General features: G+C 39.4%; 1 protein-coding gene across 1 annotated transcript in view; it reads left to right on the top strand.

The window, feature by feature from the left end:
* Window positions 1–11947, top strand: part of epha8 (eph receptor A8) — a 126488-nt gene extending 114541 nt beyond the window's left edge. Inside the window, exons 15-20 of the mRNA XM_023424631.2 lie at window positions 709–770; window positions 1651–1860; window positions 5534–5683; window positions 5770–5960; window positions 6916–7074; window positions 8755–11947. Of these exons, the coding sequence (XP_023280399.1) occupies window positions 709–770; window positions 1651–1860; window positions 5534–5683; window positions 5770–5960; window positions 6916–7074; window positions 8755–8869 (887 nt within the window). The 3' untranslated portion in view covers window positions 8870–11947. The remainder of the gene's footprint in view (window positions 1–708; window positions 771–1650; window positions 1861–5533; window positions 5684–5769; window positions 5961–6915; window positions 7075–8754) is intronic.
* The last annotated feature ends 916 nt before the right edge of the window (window positions 11948–12863 follow it).

Here is a 12863-nt window from a genome sequence, read left to right on the forward strand (position 1 = left end):
ACAAATGTCACACTCATGGCGGCACAAGGGGAATAATCAACTCAATTCATCCTCTGGGGAACAAGAATGTCTCAATCCATCCAGTATTAGTTGGCATCTCGGTCTCTTTGTGGGCTGACTGACAGACCAACGTTTCCAATTTTAAAGATCAACAGCAACATCTCTATTTAATAGAACAATTTTCCAACATTGTGCTCCTGCCACATGTCTTCATGGAAACTGTTTCAGGTCTATGGATTATCCAGAGTACCTGTGACTCATTTGTATGGATAATTATAAATATTTTAAACAATCATTCTTATATTGCGTAAATAAGTGTTGAACATGCATGTATGAATGAATGAATGAATAGCATAACAGCATCGGACACAAAATCAGATCAGGATTCTTCGATTGAATCTCGTTAAACGAATATTCCCTTGGAACAGAGTGCAGAGGGCAATGGAATACAAAATGGAATTCATCCTCAACAACCCCGAGATCTCATAAAACACACAAACGTTGCTCTTCAGGAGTGCCTTTGTATCTGCCTGCCTCAGTTGCCAGTGGTAAAGTACCAGCTCTTAACTGATCACACAAAGACCTTTAAGTTCTCGGCAGAATTAATTTTATATTTGGTTCTGTATAGTAATCATTAACAATCCGCTCATATAGTTTAGATATTCAGTGCAGCACAGGAATAATCCGGTTCGGTTTTTGTCTCTCCAGGTAAACCGGTGATGATCATCACAGAGTACATGGAGAACGGCTCTCTGGATTCTTTCCTCAGGGTTGGTATCGATGCTTTCAGTTAAAAACCATTTAAGTTCTAGTTTAGAGTTTCTTGTTTTGCTTTTCATTTTGTGTCAATCTTTGGTGCTAATTTACTTTTCACTGTATTTCTCTAAGTTCAGTTGTCCATCTAACTGTATGGACATTAGTGTGTGTCTTTTTTCCCTGGGCTAGGACATCACTGATCATCATCCATGTCCAGGGGAAACATGTGTATCATGTGTAAGATGTAAGCTTCTCAGCAACTTTAACCAAAGCTTTGATTTAAGCTTATAGCATCTGTTTGAATAATCCAGTGGATTTCCAAAAGGCTTTTCTCCACACATTAAGGGAGATGTCATTCTTCAACTTACACACTGTTCACAGGAGAGCGACATCATGCTTACTCAATCATTTTTCCCTCAGCAGGTGACTAGAAGACTGTCAGTAGATGCTTGGAGTCGGGGTTAGGGTTTTAACAAAGTAGAAATACTACACACATCACTTCCTGTGTATTAGAAGATTGTTGCCAGGAAACAGTGCTCAGCCACCGGTGGGTTTGAGAGAGTGTGGGTTAAAGTTTTCTTTAATAAGATACGCTGTAGGTTGATTTAACATTGTATTACATCGACAATGTCAGACATCCCCAGTGTTTGCTTATATGAAAATACTGCAGATTATAACTTAAAAGCAAATCTCTGTCATGTTTTATTCTCTTATCTTTACTCTGTTCTCTATCTTGATTAAAATCTTTTCTATTATCACTCTTCATCTTTTCTGCTGCAATACCATCACATTTTTTTATTTTTTTTATTTTTTTATCTGCTGTTCAAACTTTCTCTCCCTGCCTCCTCCCTCCTGATCAGTCTTTGTCTCTTCTTCTTCTCTGCCTTCCTGTAGAGACACGACGGCCAGTTCACCATCATCCAGCTAGTGGGGCTGCTGCGCGGCATTGCGGCCGGTATGACGTACCTGTCTGACCTGGGCTACATCCACAGAGACCTGGCTGCCCGCAACATCCTGGTCAACAGCAACCTGGTGTGCAAGGTGTCTGACTTCGGCCTGTCCCGAGTGCTGGAGGACGACCCCGATGCTGCATACACCACCAGTGTGAGTTTTCACATTGAGGCAAGCATTAATGCAGCAACACACACACATTCACACACATGCACAGATGTTTACAAGACATGGTCAGTATCAAGGAGCGCCAGTCACATGTAATGAGACTGGAGAAAAACAGTAATTCAAAATATGCACAAACCTAAAAAGTATGTAGGTATATATACATCATCTTATGTTAAAGTTACAGTTACATGATCATAATGAGTTCCATGCAGTGAGGAAGCATTATACAGATTTTAAATACTCCAGTGATTTAATAATGTCATTTCATGAAGTTGGAGGACTCACAAGAGACAGATTAAAAACAGACGCCGCAGAGGCTGAAACATCCTGACTACTATTTCCAGGGGGCAAGAATGAAGACTTCCTCAATTATTACTCAATTATGTGGCTTTGCAGAGGTTTGGATGCATTTATATATTTTTACGGTGACTTTTATTATGACAGGTTTTTATGTCGCATCTTGTTACCTTTGTATGTATCACACTTCATAAAGTTTAGTGTTTTAAGGCCTCTACCCCTAACCTGCATTTTACCAGATAATGGACTACATAAGGTGTCACCCATGTCCTCTACTGGACATTCCCCTTACCTCTCTATCAGCCTGGGACAATAATTGGCCTAAAGCCACATGACCATATGCATAACCCATCTTTGTAGAGGCTGCAGTGGCTCATGGGTCTGTGGATGCATATGGTTGGCTGTTTTATATGTTTTTCTGTCTCATACTTAACCTATTTAAATGTTGCTTGTACTATATTTTGTTATGACCTTGATTAAGGCCACAAGGCAAAAAAGTGTTGGTCTAAAGATAAAGATGTTCTGCACTGCAAGTGTTGCTGGAGTTATGACCCCTTTGCCTCCAGAAAGGAGGCGACTCCATAACCATAGGAGACATAAAGCAACTGTTTTCACTGAGTATCACTTAGATAAGTAAACTGATATTTATTGTTTAAACTCTGGGGCATAGTAGCGGCCTTGAGCAGCAAGTATTTTAATATTGAACTTCAAAACCCACAAATCTTGAAAGATCTTCTCAATAAACTGCATGTGAGAGAGATACCAAGAAGATCAAATGTAAAATCTGAGCTCTTGTCCTAAAGTTATAATCTGTAACTTTTCCACATTAAAATGTCCCAAAACTACTAGAACCATGGTATATATTGTTGTTGCGTTACATACTTACATTATCTCAAATGTTTCCAGCAATTTTCACACCTACAGAAATCAATCAAGAGGGTCAAAATTGACTTTTTATCCAGTTTTAATCCACATTTTTACAATACACTTTTTACATATTAGTCGTTTTTCACTATATATTTTAACTGGATGAAGGATTTCAGTCATCTTCAGACATCTGGATCATTAGATATCAGAGAAACAAGATGAGCAAACATAGTGTTTCTACTGGATCCCTGGGTGATTAGATAATAGAAACTATAATGTAATACAATATATAGATAGGTAATATATAGAGAATATATAAATATATTATATACTGTGCATTTAATGTGATCATAGTTATCAGATCATTTTGTTTGAACAAATACATGTCTTCAGATTTAATAAACAGACAAGTTCAAATGTATTTTGTATTCTTATAAAACCTTTATTTAAGTACACAGTTCCACTGAGATTTGGCCAAGAGAGAAGCAAAAAGGCAAACGTAAAGAGACAAATACAACTGTTCAACAGCAATATAAAAAAAATACAATCAAAGTCTCATAAGAGTGGGAGCAAAATCATCTTTGTAAGTGCTTCAGCTGAGAGCAGCCCGATATTAAACCTGCAGCCCCATGGGAACAAATATATTAAGTCTTAACTAAAAAAGGGCCGAGGTAGCTCCTTCCACAGCCTGATGCTATCAGCTCGCAGCACACAGATGGAAATCAGCATTTGACACATTTGTCTGTTACAGTCTGTTAAAGCGCAGCGATCAGATTACACAAAGCAAGGTGATTACATGCAGCATCACTCAGAAACACTCTGAAGGGGATAAGGACCTCAGATTGTGATATTATACACAATACAGTGTCATTACAGCACATCTCCAATTAATGTCCAAAGATTAATACAGTTCAAATTACAGTCAGGAAATCTGGGTAACGTGAGTGAAGCTGCTTATTGTATGGAATCAAAGTGACAGCAAAGTCACTTTGAAGAACCTGCAAGTATTAGGATAGGATAATGAAGTAAGGTTAGTGAATTCCACTGGGTCATGCTGCTGGTTTTAATATTTAGCAGGACATCAGGTGTCTGTAATGGGCTGCGTTTTGAGAGTAACCTTCAGATGTTTAAAATAGCCCGGAGGGAGCACTTTGTTTGTTTAAGAAGTGATGTATCCATTTGTCAGCCTAATTAAGTGTCAGCTTTATATCAAAATAATGTAAGAGCTTCACGTACTTGCTAACATTTGCAAGTCTATTCTTGTCCTGACTACACGTCCACACCAGCTCTCTTTAGTCTTTCATGCACAATTTAACTTTCTGCTTTCATGAACAATTACTCAGTGGTACATTTACTCAAGTGTTGTACTTAAGTACACATTTTAGGTCGTACTTTACTTGACTACTTATATTTCTTCTACATTTCAAAAGGAAACTGTTTACTTTTCACTTTTGCCTCTATTTTAATGCTTTATTTACTTGATACTTGTACAATTAAAGGTCCCATAGAGTACAAAGGTGTCCATGTGTTGTTTGATGATAAAGCAGGTCTAGGTTCTATATTAATACTGAAAGTATCAAAGCGCTCAGTCCACAGAGAAATGCACACAGCCTGTATTGCTAAACCATGAAGGTTACTTTCAGATGTGGAGGCCTTCCAGATGTGACCCCTGGGACAGGGCAGAGCCCCCTGGAGTAATGAGTGTGTCCCAGACCCAACTAGCATGCTAGCTTCTGATTAGAATGTTCGCTAATGTGCTAGCTAGTCATGTGATTCCATAGAACACACAGCAGAAGTTTTCAGTGTTTTTAACGAGCTATAGCTACCTTAACACCTGGAAATGAAGGGGCCCGCAGTCCCCTGGCAAATATGGTGGCCTAAGCAAAATTATGTTACATGGCCATAGCAGCAAATAAGCATCTTTATGCTGAGGTCAATGACCTCTCAAGGTCACCAGAGGTCAGATGCAAATTGTGTCCACATCTGAAATAAAACCTTGGGGTATGCAGATTATATGCTGAAACTTTCATGCTTAAGTCATAAAATGCATAATTGTTTTTTACTTTTGTTATTTGAACCACATTTTGCTGATAATACCAGAGTCACACTTGTTTACCTGCATTTAGCTGTTCAAACAGCATCTGAGAATATTTGTTGACAGTTCTCTTTTGAAATGTAATGTGTTTTTGACAACCTCCAAGGGTTGACTTAGCTTTTAAATGTTGAGTCTGAAGAGAACTTGTCTTTTTGACTTTCCACCTGGATTTTTACCTGTTTTTGTATATAAATGAAGCTCTATGGCACAGAGGCTACATCATCAGATATAGGAAATACTTGTTAGTAAGATCAGTTCATTCCTGGTTTGGCATTAGTAGACAATAACAGGAAAAGTGTAGAAATTTGTCAGGTAATCATTCTGTAAATTAAGATGTCCTCTAATTCAGTCGCAGAAACTCTTTGACATCTTTGTCGAACTTCGTTATGTTCCCGACAGGGTGGGAAAATTCCAATCCGCTGGACAGCCCCGGAGGCCATTGCCTACAGGAAGTTCTCCTCCTCCAGTGACGTGTGGAGCTACGGCGTGGTCATGTGGGAGGTGATGTCGTACGGAGAGCGACCATACTGGAACCTCACCAACAGAGATGTGAGCACACGGCCCAGTAACTAACATTCAGTGTATTGTCATGCTAGACACTGCGGCCTCATCCTTATTTTGCTGTCCATGTGCAGGTGATCAAATCTGTGGAAGAGGGCTACAGGCTGCCTGCTCCTATGGGCTGCCCCGCTGCTCTACACACACTCATGCTGGACTGCTGGCAGAAGGATCGCAACGAGAGGCCGCGCTTTTGCCAGATAGTCACCGTTCTCGACAAGCTAATCCGCAACCCAGAGAACCTGAAGTCTATGGACACGCTCTGCAGGTGGGCGGGGCCGCTGAATAGATCCATATTTGCAGCGAAGCTACGTGGGTGCACTGTGTCACATGCAGAGGAGTCTTTTTGATTTAATTTGGCCAGACTGTTCGCCAAAATTTAATCAAATATTGGTTCATGTGATTAGCGGATTAAGCTGCAAATCAAAGCAAGACACCGCCTGCACGGGGCTGAGAAGATGATCTCTTGGACAATATATGGTGACAGACTGTTAGGCTACTAAGTAACTGTCCTAGGGTGGGAGGCAGACTAAATCCAATCTCATCCCGCTGTTATCAAACATGAGCGCGGTGGGATAAAGTTGCGGTGTAAAGTTTCCCTCAAAGTTCTCTGGCAGATGAAGCGAGCGGTCGTGTTCGTTTTCCAATAAGCTCATCTCTGATAGACGCGCTGTGCGTTAAGTAAAAGCCCGACTGTGATATTGACATTGATCCGCGCTGAATGTGGAAGCGGGTTTGAGAGGACATCTGGGCTGAAGCTGGACTTGTGTAAATTGCTCAGTTCAGATCCCAGATCGTATGGAGTCAGTGGTGCATGGCATTGTGCTTCTGCGTTGTGCATGTGTGTGTGTCTGTGTGTGTGTGTGTGTGTGTGTGTGTGTGTGTGTATGTGTGTGTGAGGTGAGGGAAACGGTAGGTGAAGGAAGAGGCAGAGGAGAAGGAGAAGTGTTAAGGATTTCTCTCTTTATTAATCTACCCAAAGCAGCCATTCTGCACCCACAGCCGCCACCTCTTCTCTATCATTTTAACTGCTATTGATTTTCTGCCTCGGTTACTAGTGCATTTCAAAGCCGCCTTTCCCCCAGTCGCTCTCGCTCTCGCTCACTTTTTGACTCTTTTCTTGTTTTCGGACTCTCTCCAACTAATCTTTTTGTCTTCCCATTCATCTTCCTCTCTCTCTATCTATCTACGGCCATCTGTCTCTCTCTCACTCTTGGCCGCAGTTTAAACAGTCCTCCGCTGATGGAGAGAGCTATCCCCGACTTCAGTAGCTGTAGCTCAGTAGACGAGTGGCTGGACACTATAAAGATGGGCCGCTACAAGGAGCACTTTGCAGCAGGGGGGTACCACACTCTGGGACACGTCATAGGCATGAACCAAGGGTAAGTACTGACTGTGATGGAGAGTGATAACAGTTCAGAGGTGATGGGGGAACATTTACCTTTGGCAGTAGTGAGCTGCTGGGGCTCTACCAGCTGATGTACTGCAAAGGCCCCGCAGGATGAGAAACCATTGCACACAGAGCTTAAACTGACTGACTGACAGATTGGAGTAAGTTCTAGCTTCTGGTAAATCTCAGCAAATACAGATAAAATCAGTTTGACCTGCTGACATGGTGAGTCACAATGTCATAACCACAAATCTCTCTTTAACAGAAACACTGTTCACATTCACTTAATAGCTCCAATGGCTCCGTCTTTGCTGATTTGATCGGTGTCAAGCTGCTGTTAGTGAAGTTCCTGCAGCGATGTATATATGGAGGCCCATCAGTGACGGCTGGGATAATGCCCCTGGAGCCACTCAAAAGGCTTTTAATTTGAACATCTGTGCTGGATACAAACCGTCTCAATTCAACATCCCCAGTTCATTTCAGTTCAAATACAATTGCAGGATGATATGCACTCCTCTTTCCTCTCATTTCCTGTCTATATCTACACTGTAAACTGTTTCAACTTACAATAGTTGATTTTTGGGGGTCATGAACACAACACTGACAAATCACATCTTGGTTGCAGTGTTGGAGAAGCTACTTTGAAAACATAGCTTTGCAAGCTGATCTATAGCAAAGCTACGCTAGAGAGAAACCTAGTTTGGTTCACTAAAGCTTCTTAGAATAAAAAAAAAAAATAGAAAGAAAAAAAGAAAAACAGGATCAAATTGACAATGTACATGTGATACAAAATTCTAACAAAATATAATACACAAAAGTCACAAGCCAGTTTATTGCAAAAAGGCCTACTTGTTCACAGGTCATAACATAAACCAATAAACTAAAATACCTCACTATCCATGGGAAAGTGCTGGATGTCAGTTTTGGTTTTGTAAACAATAACCGCTTCAGTATGGCCGCGGTGATTCTTCCTCAGGCTGAGACTCGGGAGGTTTATCCATGATGATGTTGCCGCTGGGTGCGCACTGAGCAGCGCCCTAAGCTTTTGCACATGCGCTTCACAAAGCGTGTGGTGGAGACTGCCTGGGGAAAAAAGGTAGAAAAGTAATTGAACTACTTGAATCACTCAAGCTACTCTAAAATGTAGTTAAACTACTAGTTTTATTACATGTTGTTCACTACTCTGTGAACTTGTTAGCAGATTCCGATAATTGTCGGTTCATCGCTGTGAGCGACTCAAGGGAAAGTTGCCACTGATGGTGCCTGAACACCGACTGAAAGGACGGCAAAGTAGAAATGAAATGGAATTAATGCTGTGAAAATGTGCATTATCCTACATTTATCACGACAACAGTTAAACATGGAAGAAGTGTTGAGTTTGCATTAACACAAAACAATATCAACAGCAAATGAAAAGTTCAGATAACAGGTTCATTGTGGTAAATTATACTTAAAAATGGAAAATTATGGAAATAGCCTGTGTATAATAGCAGGCTGTTTCACATGAAGACCTCTGCAGTTGAGATACAGGAAATTAAACATAACAGCATAAACATTTTCATGCAAAAAGATCGAATGAGAATATGTCAAATATCTGTGGGGTTTTTTTTTTGGGATTTGAGACGTAACCTGTATTTAGGCCACAATGTGTTCATATGTGTCCGCTGTACAGGGACATCCAGAGGCTCGGGGTGACACTGATGGGCCACCAGAAGAAGATCATGACCAGCGTCCAGCTGATGAGGGCGCAGGTGCTCAACAAGAGTGTGCCGTCAGTGCACGTATAACTCCAACGCTGAGGTTTCTCTCTGCTGAAATGTAGAAACCAAGGCTTCTATAAGGTCTAGAGGGACTCCACGGGAAACAAGATGATCAGATAAAAGGGAGAAGAAGATGTTTGGAAACTTTACAAGACTTTTTTTCCTTGACAGATTGAAGAACAAAACGTGAAAGGTTTTAACTATGGAGCAAGTAAACATGACTTCTTAAGGACAAGTCCAACCTTTCATTTTTTTCCTATCCGATTACATTTTCTGAGTTTAAATGTCTTGTTTATAAATGGAAAGACTGCCTTAATTACCACAAATTATTTTAATTTTATTGTCTACAAAGAGAAGATAATTTATCAATCATGAATTTATCAGAGTAATATGATTTACGGAACCGGGCAATAGCAAAGAGTACATGGATTGATGTATAGGGTTGGGATGGGGATGAGGGTGTTTTCAAAATGTTCTGATGACACTCGCTGTCTCTCCTGCTGTAACAGCTTGAGGAGGACGAGGCCCAGAACGAGGGTGGTGTCGGAAAAAAAAGTGGAGAAAAGTGAGATAGGGTTCACCCGAGTTGCCAGATCGTCTCCACAGTGGAGAAGACCTATTTCACCCCAGGCTATTAATACCAACAACAGGCACATTTCTCCGCGGTCCAACCTTGATGAATGACCCCAAGAGAGCCCTAGAGCCCTCTGCCCAGTCTGAAGCTGCGCAGCGCACAACTACGTACTAGAAAGATGTGTATGATTCAGTTACAGTGCACTTTATTCTACAATCTCTCTGTGTTGTAGAGGCTTTGCAGTTGTGTCACAAATCTCCTCACAGCCACAGCTGGAGCCACAATGTTGGTCTGTTGAAGAATTAGCAGTTTGAAAATATTACATGAATAATTAATAACTATACATTATAAAACCCAACCTAGCGATGTAAGTAGTTCGCTCTTGGCATTTCTTTCCAAATTTCCTTCCCTTGAACAGTAAACTGAAAGGAAGATATATTCAAAATACACACAGTATGCGATTAGTTATGCACACAAAATACTTTTGGCCATTTCAAGTATTGCCATAAATAATGCAGCTGATACATTTTCAGTATGTTTCTTGTTTATTCCAAATGCACTGCTGTTTAAAATGCATTTTAAATCAGGTTCAAATGTAGAGCAAATATATTTTAAATGCATTTCAACTACTGCAAACCTATTTATGCTATGAGTGTGGACATTCATTATTGACCGGGGAAAAAGTAGTTTAATAAATTAACCTTTACTATAGGCACACTTACTAGCATCTTTTACTGGTGAGATGGGGATGAAGGCCCCAGATAAAGAAACTAAGATTATTTTGTCAACCAAATTGACTTCTATTCTTTTTCTAGATCAAATATATTTAACACTGATAAGAAAAAAAATAACCCTTTTTTGAATATATTCTTTACTATATACCTTTATAATGTGTTCAGAGCATGTCAGGCTACATGCTTATTCTTGTTTACTTTCAGATGCAGAAATACATTTTCAAGGCATTTTTGAAATGCATTTGCAAGATATTGGAAATATATAATGGCCAGGAGAGTGCTAATTAGCAAGATAGATATTGATTTTTAGCTTATAGTAATAGCCAATTCTTTACATTTTTTTTTAGCTGTGTCTGCTAAGAAGCTGCCGTCAATGTAAAATGACAACTAGATGCTAACTTTAGCTTCTGCTACACTGTTTACGCTACAACAGGAGTGTGCTAACTAGCAAATTAGCAGATATTGATTTGTTAGCTAATGTTTGCTAAAAAAAAACAAAAACAAAATCAGACATGCATTTTGTGAAAAAAAATAATAATGAAAAGCAGCACAAAATTTAAATATCTGCTAAATTCTGTTTTAACATTTAACACCACCTGTTTACAGTGATTGTTAAGGCCTCCAATATGGCTGCCAGTGTCCCACCAAGCACACAGTGCTAGCTAAATGTCTCTGTGGTGACCATCACTAAACAAAAAAAAGTTGTTAAAAAAATTGACAGTGCTCCATTAGTTTATGTCACAATTTACCATAAAGCAGCCAATAACTGCCAAACCTGGAAAAATTTGAATAACATTTTTATATTTCCTAAAATAATCCCTTAAATGTTAATCCTTAAAATACCTTAAATATTAATCCAATATTAATATACTATACATCTTTTTAGATTTCTACCAAAATTAGACATATATTAAGGTGGACTGTCCAGTATCCCCAAGTTGGTGTTTCAACATTTGCATAACATTTTGCTGGGAGGGGTGTGTTGCACCTGGAAGCCTTCTTATTCTCTTGGCATTTATGAACAAAACCATATAGAAGCTTGTTTATTATTCGGAACTATAGTTCATGGGATCAATGTCAGCACTAATACTAATCGGTGCAATAATTCTGCACCCCAGAGTACATATCTGAACACATTTCTATTGTGAATGCTGGGAATAAAGTACACATAAGCTACGCAGACTGTAAAATAAAGTGTAACTTCTGATTAAATGTGATTACACTGTTTGCCTCAGTGTTGATGAAAAAGGTGAAGACGAACATGTAAGTAGAATGTTTATATCTAAATGCTCTCAAAAGTACATAATCAGCCCTAATTTAAACCCCCCTCTGTGCCATCAAGAGAATGTCTTTTCTCGTGCACCTCGGTAGGTTTTCCTCTAGATGGTTGATGTCAGTTTTTATTAGAGAAGAACCTCATGATATTTCTTGAATATGTATTATAGTGACATTTCACTACTGATTTCAAAAGATTTTTTTTTCTTTAGGATGATTTTGAAGACACTGGACTTGAACTGAAAACCCATATTTTATAAAGTTAGGATATGTTTTTGCTAGATGAATTGATTTATAATGTATACAGAAAGTTCAGTCACTGGAAGGAAGAAAAAAAAACTACAGCAACCGGATTTATTCACTTTTCATTATTTATTCATGTTCATTTGTTTTCCAAATAATACAACTCTGAGAGGTTTTATTACAGTTGATGAATCATCCTTGTTGCTAATGATAAATCATAAATGTGCAAACTGTCCATAAATACACAATAAAGGAACGTTTGTCTGTGTGTGACTGCAACAGTGATTTTCCGCCTATTTATAAAACAACAGAGAGCCGACATCCCGCCTCCCGCTTCACTTCCACTGGCTGTCAGTTGTTAACGCATGCACGCTCTAAACCACATGGGAGCTGTATCTGCTGAATGCAAACAAAATTATCTTTGTTTTATGATGGTTTAAATCTGCACTAATGGACATTTTTTATATTAATAATGGATCACATGAATGCATGTAATATGAAATGTGTTTCTCGTAGTGATAAACACATAGAAAAGTTTCTACACAGCTGTACAGAGTCATTCTGCCTCTTCTGGTCCACAAACTCGACCTCTACAAAAGACAAACGGATTTTCCAACATTTAGCAACTAAGCTACATTTAGCAGCTTACAAGGAACATATTTTTTCTCAGGCATTGGTGGAGACCAAAGCAAAGAGAAAAGTATTGGAAATATTGAACTTATATTTGTGAGGTGGCCAGAAACATGACTTCTGGATGACTAAGTGGGGATCTCTCTGCTGATGCATCAGTCAAAATAACTGTGAGGTAATATTGTTGGTAAGTTGTGATTTAGCTTTTTATTCATTTCAGCTGTTGCTAATTAGCCTAAAAAATTGTTGCAATGCAATAAATGCAAATTTTAGAGTACTGATACTGGCACTATGTAAGCTGTTTTTTTGAGCACTGGTAAACCCACTAATAAGGTATGGACTCATTTTATACTGCCAGTCAAGTTTGCCGGAAAGGAAACACACAATGTCAGATGCAGCTACAGAGCATGCGCACACACACACACACACACACACACAGATGCAGGGGAGATAGAGTGAGCTGCTACCCACCATGCAAACTGGTAAAACGGATCCGTCGCGTCTCATCCGCAGGTTGGCGCTCCTGTCAGTGTCAGAGGTTCGGGTGTGAGACACTTCGGTCGGT

Source organism: Seriola lalandi, unplaced genomic scaffold (assembly GCF_002814215.2).
Source record: "Seriola lalandi dorsalis isolate HSWRI2012SDOR001 ecotype SW California unplaced genomic scaffold, Sedor1 jcf7180002054748, whole genome shotgun sequence".
NCBI classification, from domain to species: Eukaryota; Metazoa; Chordata; class Actinopteri; order Carangiformes; family Carangidae; genus Seriola; species Seriola lalandi.